Below are 17,500 nucleotides of genomic sequence, written 5' to 3'. Positions count from 1 at the left end.
TTCAGATCCTGGTCTAGATCCTGGTCAGATCCTGGTCCAGACCCTTGTTCAGATCCTGGTCCAGACCCTGGTCCAGACCCTTGTTCAGATCCAGACCCTGGTCCTGGTCCAGACCCTGGTCCAGACCCTGGTCCAGACCCTGGTCCAGACCCTGGTCCAGGCCTGGTCCAGACCCTGGTCCAGACCCTGGTCCAGACCCTGGTCCAGGACCCTGGTCCAGGAGGTTGTGGTCCAGGAGCCCTTCCAGTCGTCGTCGAGGAGCAGGACCAGGTGAGCGTCTGTGAAGGCCTCGAGCAGCGACGTGTGGATGGAGACCTGCAGCAGGAGAACATCAGGACTTTAAACTGTTTCACAGATGAAGGTCTGGAGAAGTTCTGGATCTGGTTCTGATGTTTCTGTGTCACATGTGTCATTATTCAGTCCAACATTTGGTCCTACCTCACTGTATCTGAACTCGGTTGGGTCCTGGTCCAGTCCTGTTTTGGTCCTGATCCTCTTCCAGGTTTAGTTTTGGTTTAGACCTGGTTCAGTCCTACTTTTGAGACCATAAAGAACTTTTATTTCCAAACCTGGTGGAGTCTTGGAGCTGCCAGATCCTCAGTCTCCATCTGCAGAGCCCTTCAGCTGGTCCAAGATCTGGTCCTGGTTCAGTCCTTGATCCTGGTCCGGGTGCAGCAGGTGCAGGGAGATCAGAGAGGACTTTGGGAGGACTTCAGGATCCTGGAGCAGCTCTGAGATCAGGAACGGAGCAACTGGACTCAGAGCGCTGAAGAAGAAACCAGGAATTAAACCAGGACTAAACCAGGATTAAACCAGAACTAAACCAGGACTAAACCAGGACTAAACCAGGACTCTACACCAGGTCTAAACCCGGTCTCCCGTGGTCTTCAGACCTGCAGATCCACACGTTCAGGGGTTTGATGTTCTGGAGACGTTCTTGTTCTTCTTGGTTCTGATCCAAAATGGCCTCCATGTTCTCCTCTGCGATCTTCAGGCTGAGCTCAGAGGGAATCTCCACGGTGATGTTGTAATACGCCTGGACCCACATGAACACGACAAAACAAGAAGAAGAACATCTCAGAAGCTCTGGTCTCATGTGATTCTGATTCTGTGACAGTGTAAATCTTGTTTCTGTTTAAAGCTCAGACCTGCTGCTCTGTGTTTCTCTTTGTCTGGAATATTCCACAGTGCGGCATTAAACAGACCTACTGTGTGTTTGCCTCTCCACAGATCTGACCTGTAACTTGACCTGCTGGATGAGTCTGTATGGAGGGAAGTAGGTTTAATGTCACACTGTGGAACATTTCTCCTCGTCTTGGTGTGTCCTGCTGTGAGTGACAGGAGGATTTAACCAATCACAGTGAAGTGACACAGAAACAGCAGGAGCTTTAGTGACACTGTGGAAAAGATAAAGACAACATGAACTTTAACTTCTTGGCACAAAACAGTGACGTGTGTTTAGTTTGTTGAATGTTTGAGGACAGATGAGGAGGACGATGATCCTGAAACATTCAACAAACTAAATACAGTTTCTTTAAAAAAACAACCCAAGATATTTGATGCACATGGACGTATCCCAAGTGACAGGATCTTTAAATCCGAGTTGTGCACAGGACTCAGACTTTTCATGTTGACACTTTTGTACATATTTACTTCATGACATTTGTGCAAAGTGACCAGATTTTCAAAATGTAAAAAAACTGGAAGAGCCTCTTTGTGGTGGGCGATAATAAGAAAATGAAGAAACGAGTAATTAAAGAAACTTGTTCTGCAGAGATCATCCATGACAAACATGAGTCAGTACAGCCACATTTTATTTGTGTTTTGGTGATTTTTAAGCAGCTTTTGTGTATTTTACCAAAACAAATGACAGTTTTTTATGTTTCTCTTTACTGTTGCAGGATCAGATTGGTCCAACACAGAGACACTGGGACATTTCCTGTATAAAACTGTGGAACAAATCAGTGGTTTTGTATAAATCTGCAGGGACAAGGGGACACAGGGACATAAACTGTGACTGTCCCTGGGGAACAGGGACGTCTGGACTCTACATTTGTGTTTAACACTTTAAACATGTTTAAGTGTTGACCTGGCAGTGCTCCATGAAGTCTGACAGTCCTCCCAGCAGCAGCCCCGGACAGCCCGGACCCACCTCCCTCCAGACCACAGGAGAGACCAGAGGACGGACCAGAGGACGGACCAGAGGACGGACCAGAGGACGGACCACAGGAGAGACTGTGTGAGTCCAGCCGTGTGAGAGACACGTCTCCTCCAACCAGGCCTGAAACACAAACGCAAGTTCAACAATATCAAAATACAAATCAATTCAAACAACAGACGTCCTGTTCTATTTTCAGCAGCTCCTCCATCCCCAAACATCTCAGATTCCTCATCCAGACTCAAAGTGTCACATACACAAAACCAAATGGGCTCAAAATAAACCAAATATTCATCAGTATAATATCGAAATCCAACAATATTTTCAAACAATAAAACAGGTCCAAAACAAAAAAGCCATTAAAACTTACAGTATCTATAAGAAGTATAGTATAGCTTTATTTAATTTATGACTTTTTTTTTTTTTTTTTGCTGTTGTTTAGTTTTGGGCTCTCTTGTGTGATAAACTGCAAACCACCCCCATATTGTAGAAAAAAAGACGTATGTATGTATGTATATATATATATATATATATATATATATATATATGTATATATATGTATGTATGTATGTATGTATGTAATTCCATCTGCACTTTATAATGTTTAAAAAAAATAATAATAATAAAATAAAATAAATTCAAACATTCACAGTTCAGTTCCAGAGCAAAGGAGAAATTCAATTCTGTCACTGGACAAAAGTTTATTCTAAAAACAACATTTTGCTGTGTACTGTTGGACAATGTCAAAATGTATGTGTATGTAAATGTTTGTATAATGTACTGTATGTATGTGTAAGAACGTTTTAGGATTGACAAAAACAAACAAACAAACAAACAAAAGATATAAGGGAACAGAAAATATGTAAATGTAAATGTGATTTAACAGCCCTGAACTGTAAATACACACATGCAAACACTGAAACCCCCAACCTGCCAACCCACGCCCCTGCTTTTCTTCTTTTTTTGTCTCTTCCTTTTATTTACTTATTGTTTGTTTACTGTTGTTGTTGTGTGTTTTTCTTTCTTTTTTTTTTTTTTTTTTTTTTGTATATGTGTTAGTCTTATATTTAGCTCTGTCTATTTTGTTATGATGACAAAATTATAAATAAAACAAATTTTAAAGAAATGTTTTGACCTGCCAGAGTTCGGGGAGAATCGGTATTTTCCGGACTCTGAAATCCGGGAGACATTTCTGACATTTATCCGCCAAATATTCGGCTTTGGCGTAGTTGGGACAGTCCGCTTTACCTGCACAGAGGTAATCCACGGTTAAACACACACAAACAACACATTTACGAAACATTTAAAGCGAAATAAAGAGTTTATAAAGGGAAAAATTACCCGCGAGCACGAATCTGGCCATGACGGTTTGGGTCGGACGGTTGCTAGGAAACGGGACACGAACTTTACCGTTATCTGAAGAAAAATCACTTTAAAAACACAAAAAACACTAAAATATCACTCTTTAGTCATAAAAAAATGTACAGATGCTTTTTTATGTTTATTTTCTGTAGTTTAATGTTCATTTTCTTCACTGATAAGGTTTATTTGTTCAGTTTTGTTTGAGAAAAGTTAGGCGGAACCATACTCTGTTATGTGGGGACCAGTAACAGCGGTGCACACAGTAGCCGCATGTTGCTAACGGGATGCTAAGGGAATGTAGTGTTATTTCTATTATTTGTCTCTTTATTTGTTATTATTTAAGGTTTTATGTCAGTAAAATTAATACACCTGAATATGGAGTTTAAGTACGTGTCTGGAACAGGACTGTCAAAGTAACCCGAGCTGTGAAAAGGTGAGTTTTAATCGTGATAACCTTCGGATCGGCTAAAGTGCAGCAGGAAAGACACGAGAGGAAACATCTGAGAATCTGTGAACAAATAAATGAAATAAATCAATAAAACTAATGAAATCAAATATGTTTATTGATAAGCTAGAATTAATTGGACATTTTATAATCATTTTAGGAATTTTTTTCTTCTTTTTAACGAATAAGAACAAAATAAGTCAGAATAAAAAAACAATGATTTAAAAAATTACTAAATGAAATAAAAATCCTCCTCGTATCTACTTCTTTTTCTTCAGGCTTCTGTCCCTCATGAAACCTGTTTTATAACAACTCCGAAATATCGTGATATCGTATCGTTTAACTAATTTTAGTGCAGCAATAGAAAACAAAACAAAAACAAAAAAACACAGATGAACTACATAGACCATGATCCTTTGCGCAATTTCAGAGCAAATTACATGAAGAAATAACAGTTACAAGCGCGTTAAAATCTAGAACCAAAGTCTAATCACGTTATTTTAAAAGGAAAAAAGTGACATATTCACAGTTTTGTTTGTCTCCACAAAATATCGTAATAAATATCGTATCATGAGGTGGATATTGTGAAAATATCGTATCCAGAGATTTGGATATCGTTACATCACTATGACAAGTTACTCCAAACTTATTATAAGGTGTAAATAAGAAGAAGTTGCCGATACGATACAAACCTCGATACAGTAAGTCAGGGGTGGGACCAAGTCGTCGTTTTTCAAGTCTCGAGTCCGAGTCAAGTCCGAAGTCAAATACAGTCAAGTCCCGAGTCAAGTCCCGAGTCAAGTCCCGAGTCAAGTCCCGAGTCAAGTCCCAAGTCCCAAGTCAAGTCCCAAGTCAAGTCCAAGTCGTCTGCTTTGAGCTTCAAGTCATTTCAACTCCTTAAACCAAAATACCATAAATTGTACTAAAAAAAATCATTGTTTATTTAGATATTTTTTGCACAGCCCTCAGTATAAATAGACATTCAGATTTTTCTCTTCTGATTCCAGACTGTGTAAAACTCATCTCTGTTTCTGTTGTTCTGTTTGTTTTGTAGTTTGTTGAGACGTGGAGCAGCATGTCTGGAGGAGCAGGTGTCGTGGTGAGGAGAGCTCTTCAGGTCTGCAGAGTTTTACAGAAACGAGCTTCAGTCGCTGCTGTGGCCTCCTCCTCCTCCTCCTCCTCTTCATCTTCATCTCGCTCTCATGTCCAGGGTCAGACTTTATTAACTCCCAGGAGCTCGTTTTACTGGAGCTTTCGGTGTTTCTCAGATGTTGGGACCATTTCCAAAGAGTCTGACTCAGATAAATCCGCCGAGAGGACGCCGGTGCTCAAAGCTCGAGCTGCGTTCATGGAGGAGCTCTCCTCCTGCACGTCTCCCTCTGACGTTCTGGACCTGAGCTGCAGAGTTCCTCCCACGTTCCTCCAGCTGAGCCACTGTCTGTCCCAGATCTGGAACAGCACCAAGAAGATGTCCGAGGAGCAGCGGCGTCTGGAGCTCAGGCTCATGTGGGAGCACCCGGAGTGGGAGCGTTTACTGCAGCGCGCCGTGGGCGGAGTCTCGTACCTGCCCGACACTCACCTGGTCTTCGCTCTCCTCTCGCTCGTCAACCTCGGGGTCGGACCCAAGACCAGAGTGATCCAGACCTACCTCCGAGCGGCTCAGGTGAAGATCAGACCACTGCACCTGCTGTCAACACCTGGTTTAGTCCTGGTTCAGTCCTGGTTCAGTCCTGGTTCAGTCCTGGTTTAGTCCTGGTTTAGTCCTGGTTTAGTCCTGGTTCAGTCCTGGTTTAGTCCTGGTTTAGTCCTGGTTTAGTCCTGGTTCAGTCCTGGTTTAGTCCTGGTTTAGTCCTGGTTTTAGTCCTGGTTCAGTCCTGGTTCAGTCCTGGTTTTAGTCCTGGTTTAGTCCTGGTTTAGTCCTGGTTCAGTCCTGGTTTAGTCCTGGTTTAGTCCTGGTTTAGTCCTGGTTCCCTGGTTCAGTAGTCCTGGTTTAGTCCTGGTTTAGTCCTGGTTCAGTCCTGGTTTCCTGGTTTAGTCCTGGTTTAGTCCTTAGTCCTGGTTTAGTCCTGGTTTCCTGGTTCAGTCCTGGTTTAGTCCTGGTTTAGTCCTGGTTTAGTCCTGGTTCAGTCCTGGTTTCCAGTCCTGGTTCAGTCCTGGTTCCCTGGTTTAGTCCTGGTTTAGTCCTGGTTCAGTCCTGGTTTAGTCCTGGTTTAGTCCTGGTTTAGTCCTGGTTTAGTCTGGTTCAGTCCTGGTTTAGTCCTGGTTTAGTCCTGGTTCAGTCCTGGTTTAGTCCTGGTTCAGTCCTGGTTTAGTCCTGGTTCAGTCCTGGTTTAGTCCTGGTTTAGTCCTGGTTTAGTCCCTGGTTCAGTCCTGGTTCAGTCCTGGTTTAGTCCTGGTTTAGTCCTGGTTTAGTCCTGGTTTAGTCCTGGTTCAGTCCTGGTTCAGTCCTGGTTTTTAGTCCTGGTTTAGTCCTGGTTTAGTCCTGGTTTCCTGAGTCCTGGTTTAGTCCTGGTTTAGTCCTGGTTGTTATGTCCTGGTTCCATGTGTGTGGAGTTCAGTGTCTGTGGAGCTGCGTCTCTGTGTGTTTGACTTGAAGAAAAGTCACATGACTGATACGTGTGTGTGGTGTTTGTGTCTCGTGTTGGAGCTGAGGCGGTTTGTTTCGAGTGAGGAGCACGAGACTCAAATCAGAGTCTCTGTTCATGACAGAATCACAGAGAAACAGAACACAGGTCTGTTCTGTCTGATCAGGTAGAGCTCAGTAAAGATTTACTCAAACAACTACAGTATTTTACTTTTATTTTTACGACCTTTCCCCTCGTCATGTGTCATGTGTTTGTCGTTTTTATCGTCCAACAGGCTGAGGTTTACTTTAATGAGTCGGTGTTGGTTTTTTCATGTGTTGATCAGAGTCACAGATGTGTTCATGTGTCTGAATGATCGAGTTCTGTTCTGTGTCTGTGCTTCTGCAGGAGGCACTTTGTTTTTAAACCACCAGAGGGCGCCACAGAACACACACTGTCAACTTACATCCTGTTTAAAGTCCTTATTGATCATAAAAACACACTTAGAGCAGAGCGTCAATAGAACTCTGTTTACATCTGTAATAATGTGTGTTTTGTGTGTTTGTGAGTTTGTGCGTTTTGTGTTTGGTGATTTTTAAACATGTTGTTTTTCAGGAGAGAATCAATGAATTAGACGACAAGAATCTGTCCATCCTGTCGGCGTGTTTGGAAAATCTGGAGGAAGGAGCCAACGTCAGAGCTCTGAAACACGGAATCAGGTACAACACACACACAAATACACACACAATATATACACACACAGAATATACACAAATACGCACATTTTTGATTTGGTGTACGTGTTCTTTTTCCCAGGTTGTTGGTGCTTTAGTTTGTGTACTTGTTGGTTTCTTCCAGGTTGCTGGTGGAGGAGCGTCTGCCCAGGATCAATAACGTGGTTCATCTTCAGACGATGATGAGGATCGTGGGGAAAGACGCTCCGCTCAAACTCAAACACAAACTGGAGGTGACACAACATGACCTCACTTTTTAATTTAGTGTGAACTCAGAGCGCTTCATGTGGAGATCTGATGTGTGTGTGAGGTGTGTGTGTGTGTGTGTGTGTGTGTGTGTCAGGTGTGTGTGTGTGTCAGTGTGTGTGTAGTGTGTGTGTCGTCTTCATGTGTGTGTTTGTGTGTGTCAGTCTTCAGTGTGTGTTTTGTGTGTTCAGGCCAAGGCTCTGTCTCTGTCGCATCAGTTCTCGCTCCCAAACGCTCAGCACATGGTCTCCACCATGGCCACGATGGGCCTCACCTCCAAACCTCTGCTCTCCATCTGCAGCCACAAGATCTCAGGTACCACACCTGAACCACACCTGATCTACACCTGAACCCACACCTGATCTACACCTGAACCACACCTGAACCACACCTGATCTACACCTGAACCACACCTGAACCACACCTGATCTACACCTGAACCACACCTGATCTACACCTGAACCACACCTGAACCACACCTGAACCACACCTGATCTACACCTGAACCACACCTGACACCTGAACCACACCTGATCTACACCTGAACCACACCTGACCACCTGAACCACAACCTGATCTACACTGAACTGAACCACCTGACCACACCTGAACCACACCTGATCTACACCTGAACCACACCTGACCACACCTGATCACACCTGACACCTGAACCACACCTGAACACCTGACACACTGAACCACACCTGAACCACACCTGACCACACCTGATCTCACCTGACCACACCTGATCCACACCTGAACCACACCTGAACCACACCTGAACCACACCTGATCTACACCTGAACCACACCTGAACCAACACCTGATCTACACCTGAACCACACCTGAACCACACCTGAACCACACCTGAACCACACCTGAACCACACCTGATCTACACCTGAACCACACCTGAACCACACCTGAACCACACCTGATCTACACCTGAACCACACCTGATCTACACCTGAACCACACCTGAACCACACCTGATCTACACTGACACTGAACCACACCTGAACCACCTGAACCACACCTGAACACACCTGAACACACCTGAACCACACCTGATCTACACCTGAACCACACCTGATCTACACCTGAACCACACCTGAACCACACCTGATCTACACCTGAACCACACCTGAACCACACCTGATCTACACCTGAACCACACCTGAACCACACCTGATCTAGACTTGGTTTAGACCAGGTTTAGACCAGGTTTAGTCCCTGCTTTTGACTGTGCTTCAGTCCTGGTTCAGTCCTGGTTCAGTCCTGGTTCAGTCCTGGTTCAGTCCTGGTTCAGTCCTGGTTCAGTCCTGGTCTTTGTTTCAGAAAACCTGTCTGGAGTCCCGTTTAATCGTCTGCTGACGGTGCTGGTGTCCTGCAGGGAGCTCAGGTTCAGAGACGTGCAGCTGCTGGAGGCCGTGTCCGAGTACAGCGCCACCATGGTCCAAGTGTGGAACAACAAGCAGGTCAGACACACACTCACTGGAGCAACAACAGGTCAGACACACACTCACTGGAGCAACAACAAGTCAGACACACTCACTGGAACAACAAGCAGGTCAGACACACTCACTGGAACAACAACAGGTCAGACACACACTCACTGGAACAACAACAGGTCAGACACACACTCACTGGAACAACAACAGGTCAGACACACACTCACTGGAACAACAACAGGTCAGACACACACTCACTGGAGCAACAACAGGTCAGACACACACTCACTGGAACAACAACAGGTCAGACACACACTCACTGGAACAACAACAGGTCAGACACACACTCACTGGAACAACAACAGGTCAGACACACACTCACTGGAACAACAACAGGTCAGACACACACTCCACTGGAACAACAACAGGTCAGACACACTCACTGGAACAACAACAGGTCAGACACACACTCACTGGAACAACAACAGGTCAGACACACACTCACTGGAACAACAACAGGTCAGACACACACTCACTGGAACAGACAACAACAAGACACACACTCACTGGAACAACAACAGGTCACACACTGGACACACAGGTCAGAACACACACTCACTGGAACAACAACAGGTCAGACACACACTCACTGGAACAACAACAGGTCAGACACACACTCACTGGAACAACAACAGGTCAGACACACACTCACTGGAACAACAACAGGTCAGACACACACTCACTGAAACAACAACAGGTCAGGACACACACTCACTGGAACAACAACAGGTCAGACACACACTCACTGGAACAACAACAGGTCAGACACACACTCACTGGAACAACAGGTCAGACACACACACTCATGGAACAACAACAGGTCAGACACACACACTCACTGGAACAACAACAGGTCAGACACACACTCACTGGAACAACAACAGGTCAGACACACACTCACTGGAACAACAGGTCAGACACACTCACTCAACTGGAACAACAACAGGTCAGACACACACTCACTGGAACAACAACAGGTCAGACACACACTCACTGGAACAACAACAGGTCAGACACACACTCACTGGAACAACAACAGGTCAGACACAACTCACTGAACAACAACAGGTCAGACACACACTCACTGGAACAACAACAGGTCAGACACACACTCAACAACAGGTGGAACAACAACAGGTCAGACACACACTCACTGGAACAACAACAGGTCAGACACACACTCACTGGAACAACAGGTCAGACACACACTCACTGGAACAACAACAGGTCAGACACACACTCACTGGAACAACAACAGGTCAGACACACACTCACTGGAACAACAACAGGTCAGACACACACTCACTGGAACAACAACAGGTCAGACACACACTCACTGGAACAACAACAGGTCAGACACACACTCACTGGAACAACAACAGGTCAGACACACTCACTGGAACAACAACAGGTCAGACACACACTCAACAACAAACAGGTCAGACACACACTCACTGGAACAACAACAGGTCAGACACACACTCACTGGAACAACAACAGGTCAGACACACTCACTGGAACAACAACAGGTCAGACACACACTCACTGGAACAACAACAGGTCAGACACACTCACTGGAACCACAACAGGTCAGACACACACTCACTGGAACAACAACAGGTCAGACACACACTCACTGGAACAACAACAGGTCAGACACACACTCACTGGAACAACAACAGGTCAGACACACTCACTGGAACAACAACAGGTCAGACACACACTCACTGGAACAACAACAGGTCAGACACACACTCACTGGAACAACAACAGGTCAGACACACACTCACTGAACACACAGGTCAGACACACACTCACTGGAACAACAACAGGTCAGACACACACTCACTGGAACAACAACAGGTCAGACACACACTCACTGGAACAACAACAGGTCAGACACACACACTCACTGGAACAACAACAGGTCAGGTCAGACACACACACTCACTGGAACAACAACAGGTCAGACACACACTCACTGGAACAACAACAGGTCAGACACACTCACTGGAACAACAGGTCAGACACACACTCACTGGAACAACAACAGGTCAGACACACACTCACTGGAACAACAACAGGTCAGACACACACTCACTGGAACAACAACAGGTCAGACACACACTCACTGGAACAACAACAGGTCAGACACACACTCACTGGAACAACAACAGGTCAGACACACACTCACTGGAACAACAACAGGTCAGACACACACTCACTGGTGCAGCAGCAGCAGCAGTAGATCTGCTGGGTTCATCTCCTCCTCTCCTTCTCTCTCTCTCTCCTTCTCTCTCGTCTCCACAGTTCCTCCTCCTCCTCTCTTCGCTCGACGCTCTGTCGTTTTTTCCCTCGTCTCTGTTGGATTCGTTCTCAGACAGAGTTCAGTCTGATCCTGGAGCTTTGACCCTCAAAGATCTTCTGTGTTTGGTGCGAGTCTGCTCCTCCCTCAACTACCACCAGCCCAGGTAAGACCGGGTTTAGACCGGGTTTAAACTGGGTTTAGACTGGGTTTAGACCGGGTTTAGACCGGGTTTAGACCGGGTTTAGACTGGGTTTAGACCGGGTTTAGACTGGGTTTAGACTGGGTTTAGACTAGACCGGGTTTAGACCGGGTTTAGACCGGGTTTAGACCGGGTTTAGACCGGGTTTAGACTGGGTTTAGACCGGTTTAGACCGGGTTTAGACTGGGTTTAGACCGGGTTTAGACCGGGTTTAGACCGGGTTTAGACCGGGTTTAGACCGGGTTTAGACTCTTCTCTTTTCTGTAATCTACTTTGGTTTTTGGTCTGTGCTCTGGTTCGGTTCTGGTTCAGTCCTGGTCTTGGTTCATGTTTCATGTCTGGTGGGCGGCAGTAGTTCAGTTGGTGGAGCATTCGCCCACTGATCTGAAGGTTGGTGGTTTGATTCCAGCTCTCGACATAAACATCACAGGTTGAGCGTCAGATCCACTGACCCACAGGTTGCTGGTGTGATTCCAGCTCCCACAGATGAATGCTGCCGTTGTGTCCTTGGGCAAGACACTTAACCCACCTTGCCCACAGTGTCTGTGTGCACTGGTGTGTGAATGTGTGTGTGAATGGGTGAGTGAATGTGTGTGTGGTTCCTTGTTGTAAAGCGCTATAGAAAAATGTGACCATTTACCATTTACCATGTTTCAGTCCTGATCTTGGTCTGTGTTTCAGTCTTGGTCTGTGTTTGAGTCTGGTCTGTGTTTGAGTCCTGGTCTTGGTCTTTGTTTCAGTCTGGTGGAGCGTCTGGTCTTGGTCTTGGTCTGTGTTTGAGTCTGGTCTGTGTTTGAGTCCTGGTCTTGGTCTGTGTTTCAGTCTGGTGGAGCGTCTGGTCTTGGTCTTGGTCTGTGTTTGAGTCCTGGTCTTGGTCTTGTTTCAGTCTGGTCTTGGTCTTAGTCTCAGTCTGGTCTGTGTTTCAGTCTGGTGGAGCGTCTGGTCTTGGTCTTGTCTTGGTCTGTGTTTGAGTCCTGGTCTTGGTCTGTGTTTCAGTCTGGTCCTGGTCCTGGTCTTAGTCCTGGTCTTGGTCTGTGTCTTTGAGTCTGGTCTGTGTTTGGTCCTGGTCTTGGTCTTTGTTTCAGTCTTGTGGAGAGTCTGGTCTTGGTCTTGGTCTGTGTTTGAGTCTGGTCTGTGTTTGAGTCCTGGTCTTGGTCTGTGTTTCAGTCTTGTGGAGCGCCTGGTCTTGGTCTTGGTCTTGGTCTTAGTCCTGGTCTTGGTCTGTGTTTCAGTCTTGTGGAGCGCCTGGTCTTGGTCTTGGTCTTGGTCTTAGTCCTGGTCTTGGTCTGTGTTTCAGTCTTGTGGAGCGCCTGGTCTTGGTCTTGGTCTTGGTCTTAGTCCTGGTCTTGGTCTTTGTTTCAGTCTGGTGGAGCGCCTGGTGGGGGCGTTGGAGTTGTACGTTCTGAGAATGTCTCCGGTGCAGTTGCTTCGAGCTCAACACAGTCTGTGTCTCCTGGGTCACTTCCCTCAGTCTCTGCTCGTCGCTCTGCTCCAGGACTCGACGCTGCAGCGGCTCCGGACGCACGGTCAGATTTAAAACACCTCCTCATTTATTATCACACTCAACTTAAACTGGTTTTATGTCTGTTTATCTCAAACTTCACGGGCTGGAAATAAGTAGATGGACGTGAACACTGAGCACAGACGCTTCGTTCTCGTCCAGAAGTCGATTATTTTAAGATAAACTCGTCCAGTAAAATTATTTTGCTGCATGGACACGTCATTTCTTTATTTTTAACTCATTTTCTGATAGATTTAAGTGTTTAGATTTTACATTTTGGCCGAGTTTTTCTGCAGTGTGTCAGATGCCCGTCGTTTGTTTGTTTTTTGTGTATTAATCTCGGTCAAACCTGCGCAGAGAAATCAGATCACTCCAGAAACCAGACGATGATCAGATTTCTGGTTCATAATCGGAGCTTCTGCTACACTGCAATAAAACTTGGCCAAAATTTGAAATATATAAACACTTAAATCTATCAGAAAATGACCTAAAAGTGTAGAAATGTGTCCATGCAGCAAAATTATTTTACTGGACAAGTTTATCTTAAATTAAACGACCTGGATGAGAAAGAAGCGTCTGTAAAATCAGGTTTTCATCTTGTTTTCAGGTTTAAGTTTTAAAATCTTGGCAGGATCCGAGACATTTTCCGAGTAGAACTGATGAGGAAACATGTTTGTTTATTGGGCTGAATTGTTCTAGTGTTGAACTTGTGCTGTTTTAATTGTTCCTCAGAGTCCAGATCTGTTCAGGCTCAGCTCAACGTGGTGGAACTGTGTCTGCGTCTGGACCGACCCACTCTGCCTGACCACGTCTCTCTGCCCCCCTCCTCCTCCTCCTCCTCCTCCTCCTCCTCCTCCTCCTCCTCCTCCTCCTCCTCCTCTCCTCCTCCTCCGCTCAGCCCCAGACCTCACCTCTCGTCTGCTCTCCGCTCTCTGCTGCAGCACAGGTCAGACTGGAGCGTGAAGGACGGGGAGCTTCTCGAGGAACATTATTACATCGGTAAAATACAAAAAAAACTGTCACAGATTCACTTTTTTCTGAGTTTTAAACTAACGTGGATTTGTTCTGATTTCAGACGCAGTTTTAACCAAACGTGAGAGCGACTCTGAGAAGGAGCAAAGGTGACATTTGTCTCTTTTTCCTCTTTGGTTTGGGCCGAGTCCCTGAGGTCCACACGTCTCAGAGTTTTACTTCAGTTTTACTTCAGTTTTACTTCAGTTTTACTTCAGTTTTACTTCAGTTTTTCTTCAGTTTTACTTCAGTTTTACTTCAGTTTTACTTCAGTTTTACTTCAGTTTTTCTTCAGTTTTACTTCAGTTTTACTTCAGTTTTACTTCAGTTTTACTTCAGTCAAGCTACAGAATCTCTCTGCTTATGTCATCAACAGAAAACTCTAAATACAGACACGGTTTAGACCTGCTTTAGTCCAGCTTTAGTCCAGGCTCAGTCTAGGTTTAGACCATGTTTAGACCGTGTTTAAGCCTGCTTTAGTCCAGGTTTAGACCAGGTTTAGACCAGGTTTAGACCAGGTTTAGACCATGTTTAAGCCTGCTTTAGTCCAGGTTTAGACCAGGTTTAGTCCTGTTTTAGTCCTGCTCTAGACCTGCTTTAGTCTTGCTTTAGACCAGTTTCAATCCAGGCTCAGTCCAGGTTTAGACCACATTTAGACCAGGTTCGGTTCAGGTTTAGACCAGATTTACACCATGTTTAGTCCCTATTTTAGTCCTGCTTTAGACCAGTTTTAGACCAGGTTCAGTCCTGTTATGGTTTCTTGGTAGTGCTTACTTGTTTTGTATCTGTCTTTGACCCTGTGACCTTGTGTGACCTTGTGTGACCTTGTGTGACCTTGTGTGACCTTGTGTGACCCTGTGTGACCCCGTGACCCTGCGGTAGGAGGGCGGTGCTGTGCGTTCCTCCGTCTGTGTTCTGTTTCGGGACGAGTCGGCCCAGAGGAACTCTCGCTCTGAAACTCCGACACCTGAACATCATGGGATACCTGCCCCTGCTGGTGAGAGACGGAATAACACTTCACCTCTTTTATTCAACTTTTATTGAACTTTTATTGAACCGGGAAAAATCCAGGTGAGATTAAAAACTTTTAAGTCACAGAAGTTCAGGAGGAAACAGTGACAGAGTTTTAACATTCATACAACAATAAAAAAAAACATGAATGACAGAAAAACAAGCGCACACGGAGCTGTGTGTCAATCATCAGTAAATCAAACAGAAACGTGTAAATAAAAGTTAATAACGACTCCACTTTCTGAAGCGACGGTGTAAAAATCGTGTGACTTCAGTTTATTTGTCGTGACAGAGACGAGTTTTTCAGTTTGATGTGGGGAGTTTGAGGTGTGAAGCACAGAGCAGCTCTGGTCTAACAGGACGAGTCGTGCAGCTCGTCTCATCGACTCTTCACATTTTATATAAGTTGAATTGAGGTTTAAACGTGTGGTTCTTCTGTTCTTGTGTTTGTGCCTCAGGTTCCAGAGCAGAAGTTTGTGTCTCTGTCTGACGAGGCCAGAGTCCAGTTCCTCAGAAAACTCATCTTCCCCAACGAACAAGAACCTCAGCTCAGACTCGAGTTGAGAAAATCACCGACACAATCGACAAACACAATCTGACCACATTAAAGACGAGGTTCCGTACTGTTGTGTCATACATGTTTGAGCCATCTAGAGATCTCTCCTGGGCTCTATTCAAACCCTCCGTACGGTTACTGCAGTACGAGTCTGTACGAGGCTCCGCCCACAGGCTCCCGCTGGACAATCCTCCATAAAAACACAAAAACACGACACAGACCTGATGTGACGCGCAGGAGGTGCGACGCTCTGAAGGGGGAGCGACTCAGCACAGAGAGGAGAGACTCAGAGCGACAAAAATAAAAGTGAAACTTGATGTTTTGGGCAAATAAAACATTTTCAAAACAATAAAATGAACATGGAGATTTAAATATGTGACGTGTGACAGAAATAAATACTCCACAAAAATAAATACTCCTCTTTAATACTCCAGAAAAGTGTTAAATTAAAAAATAAAATAAATAAAAATAAAAAAATTTAAATGGATACATTTCTGAAAGTTTTGGGTTTAAATCTGTTTCAGTTTTTAAGTGAAATTCTGGTGCAGGAGAAAAGAAACCATCACAACAGCAGATCAGGTTTAGACCAGGTTCAGACCGGGTTTAGACCGGGTTTAGTCCAGGTTTAGACCAGGTTTAGACCAGATTTAGACCGGGTTTAGACCAGGTTTAGACCAGGTTTAGACCAGATTCAGACCAGGTTCAGACCAGGTTCAGACCAGGTTCAGACCAGGTTTAGACCAGGTTTAGACCAGGTTTAGACCAGGTTCAGACCGGGTTTAGACCGGGTTTAGACCGGGTTCAGACTGGGTTTAGACCAGGTTCAGACCAGGTTCAGACCAGGTTTAGACCAGGTTTAGACCAGGTTCAGACCAGGTTTAGACCAGGTTCAGACCAGGTTTAGACCGGGTTTAGACCGGGTTCAGACCGGGTTTAGACCGGGTTCAGACCAGGTTCAGACCAGGTTTAGACCAGGTTCAGACCAGGTTTAGACCAGGTTCAGACCGGGTTTAGACCGGGTTTAGACCGGGTTCAGACCGGGTTCAGACCGGGTTTAGACCGGGTTCAGACCGGGTTTAGACCGGGTTCAGACCGGGTTGAGACCAGGTTCAGACCAGGTTTAGACCGGGTTTAGAGACCAGGTTTAGACCAGGTTCAGACCAGGTTCAGACCAGGTTTAGAGACCAGGTTTAGACCAGGTTTAGACCAGGTTTAGACCAGGTTTAGACCAGATTTAGACCGGGTTTAGACCAGGTTTAGACCAGGTTTAGACCAGATTCAGACCAGGTTCAGACCAGGTTCAGACCAGGTTCAGACCAGGTTTAGACCAGGTTTAGACCAGGTTCAGACCGGGTTTAGACCGGGTTTAGACCGGGTTCAGACTGGGTTTAGACCAGGTTCAGACCAGGTTCAGACCAGGTTTAGACCAGGTTCAGACCAGGTTCAGACCGGGTTTAGACCGGGTTTAGACCGGGTTCAGACCGGGTTTAGACCGGGTTCAGACCAGGTTCAGACCAGGTTTAGACCAGGTTTAGACCAGGTTCAGACCAGGTTTAGACCGGGTTCAGACCGGGTTTAGACCGGGTTTAGACCGGGTTCAGACCGGGTTTAGACCGGGTTCAGACCGGGTTTAGACCGGGTTCAGACCGGGTTGAGACCAGGTTCAGACCAGGTTTAGACCGGGTTTAGTCCAGGTTTAGACCGGGTTCAGACCGGGTTCAGACCAGGTTCAGACCAGGTTGAGACCAGGTTGAGACCAGGTTTAGACCAGGTTTAGACCGGGTTCAGACCGGGTTCAGACCAGGTTCAGACCAGGTTGAGACCAGGTTCAGACCAGGTTCAGACCAGGTTTAGACCGGGTTTAGTCCAGGTTTAGACCGGGTTCAGACCGGGTT

General features: G+C 45.7%; 2 protein-coding genes across 3 annotated transcripts in view; one reads left to right on the top strand and one right to left on the bottom strand.

Annotated features, from left to right (window-relative positions):
* Positions 1-3,534, bottom strand: part of mdh1b (malate dehydrogenase 1B, NAD (soluble)) — an 11,924-nt gene extending 8,390 nt beyond the window's left edge. The window contains 7 exon segments of the mRNA XM_055163851.1: positions 151-315; positions 570-614; positions 616-766; positions 894-1,036; positions 2,090-2,281; positions 3,294-3,406; positions 3,500-3,534. Coding sequence (XP_055019826.1) covers positions 151-315; positions 570-614; positions 616-766; positions 894-1,036; positions 2,090-2,281; positions 3,294-3,406; positions 3,500-3,521 — 831 coding nt within the window. The 5' untranslated portion in view covers positions 3,522-3,534.
* Positions 3,535-3,778: 244 nt separating this feature from the next.
* fastkd2 (FAST kinase domains 2) lies at positions 3,779-16,092 on the top strand. 2 transcript variants are annotated; one of them, XM_055164127.1, is made up of 12 exons: positions 3,779-3,953; positions 5,020-5,628; positions 7,145-7,248; positions 7,388-7,496; positions 7,701-7,824; positions 8,847-8,986; positions 11,330-11,490; positions 12,889-13,052; positions 13,760-14,026; positions 14,103-14,148; positions 14,921-15,035; positions 15,508-16,092. In XM_055164127.1, exons 2-12 carry the CDS (start codon positions 5,041-5,043, stop codon positions 15,646-15,648), a joined length of 1,959 nt encoding a protein of 652 aa, XP_055020102.1. In that variant the 5' UTR covers positions 3,779-3,953; positions 5,020-5,040; the 3' UTR covers positions 15,649-16,092. The 2 variants fall into 2 exon arrangements, with proteins under 2 accessions (XP_055020102.1, XP_055020105.1); XM_055164130.1 differs by lacking the exons at positions 11,330-11,490; positions 12,889-13,052 and having other exon boundaries at positions 13,969-14,026.
* Positions 16,093-17,500: the final 1,408 nt, after the last annotated feature.

The sequence above is a fragment of the Boleophthalmus pectinirostris genome, unplaced genomic scaffold (genome assembly GCF_026225935.1).
Source record: "Boleophthalmus pectinirostris isolate CB_2022bp ecotype Guang Dong unplaced genomic scaffold, ASM2622593v1 HiC_scaffold_11, whole genome shotgun sequence".
NCBI classification, from domain to species: Eukaryota; Metazoa; Chordata; class Actinopteri; order Gobiiformes; family Gobiidae; genus Boleophthalmus; species Boleophthalmus pectinirostris.
The sequence above is the reverse complement of the archived record's forward strand: the minus strand, read 5'-3'. Positions and strand labels throughout refer to the sequence as shown.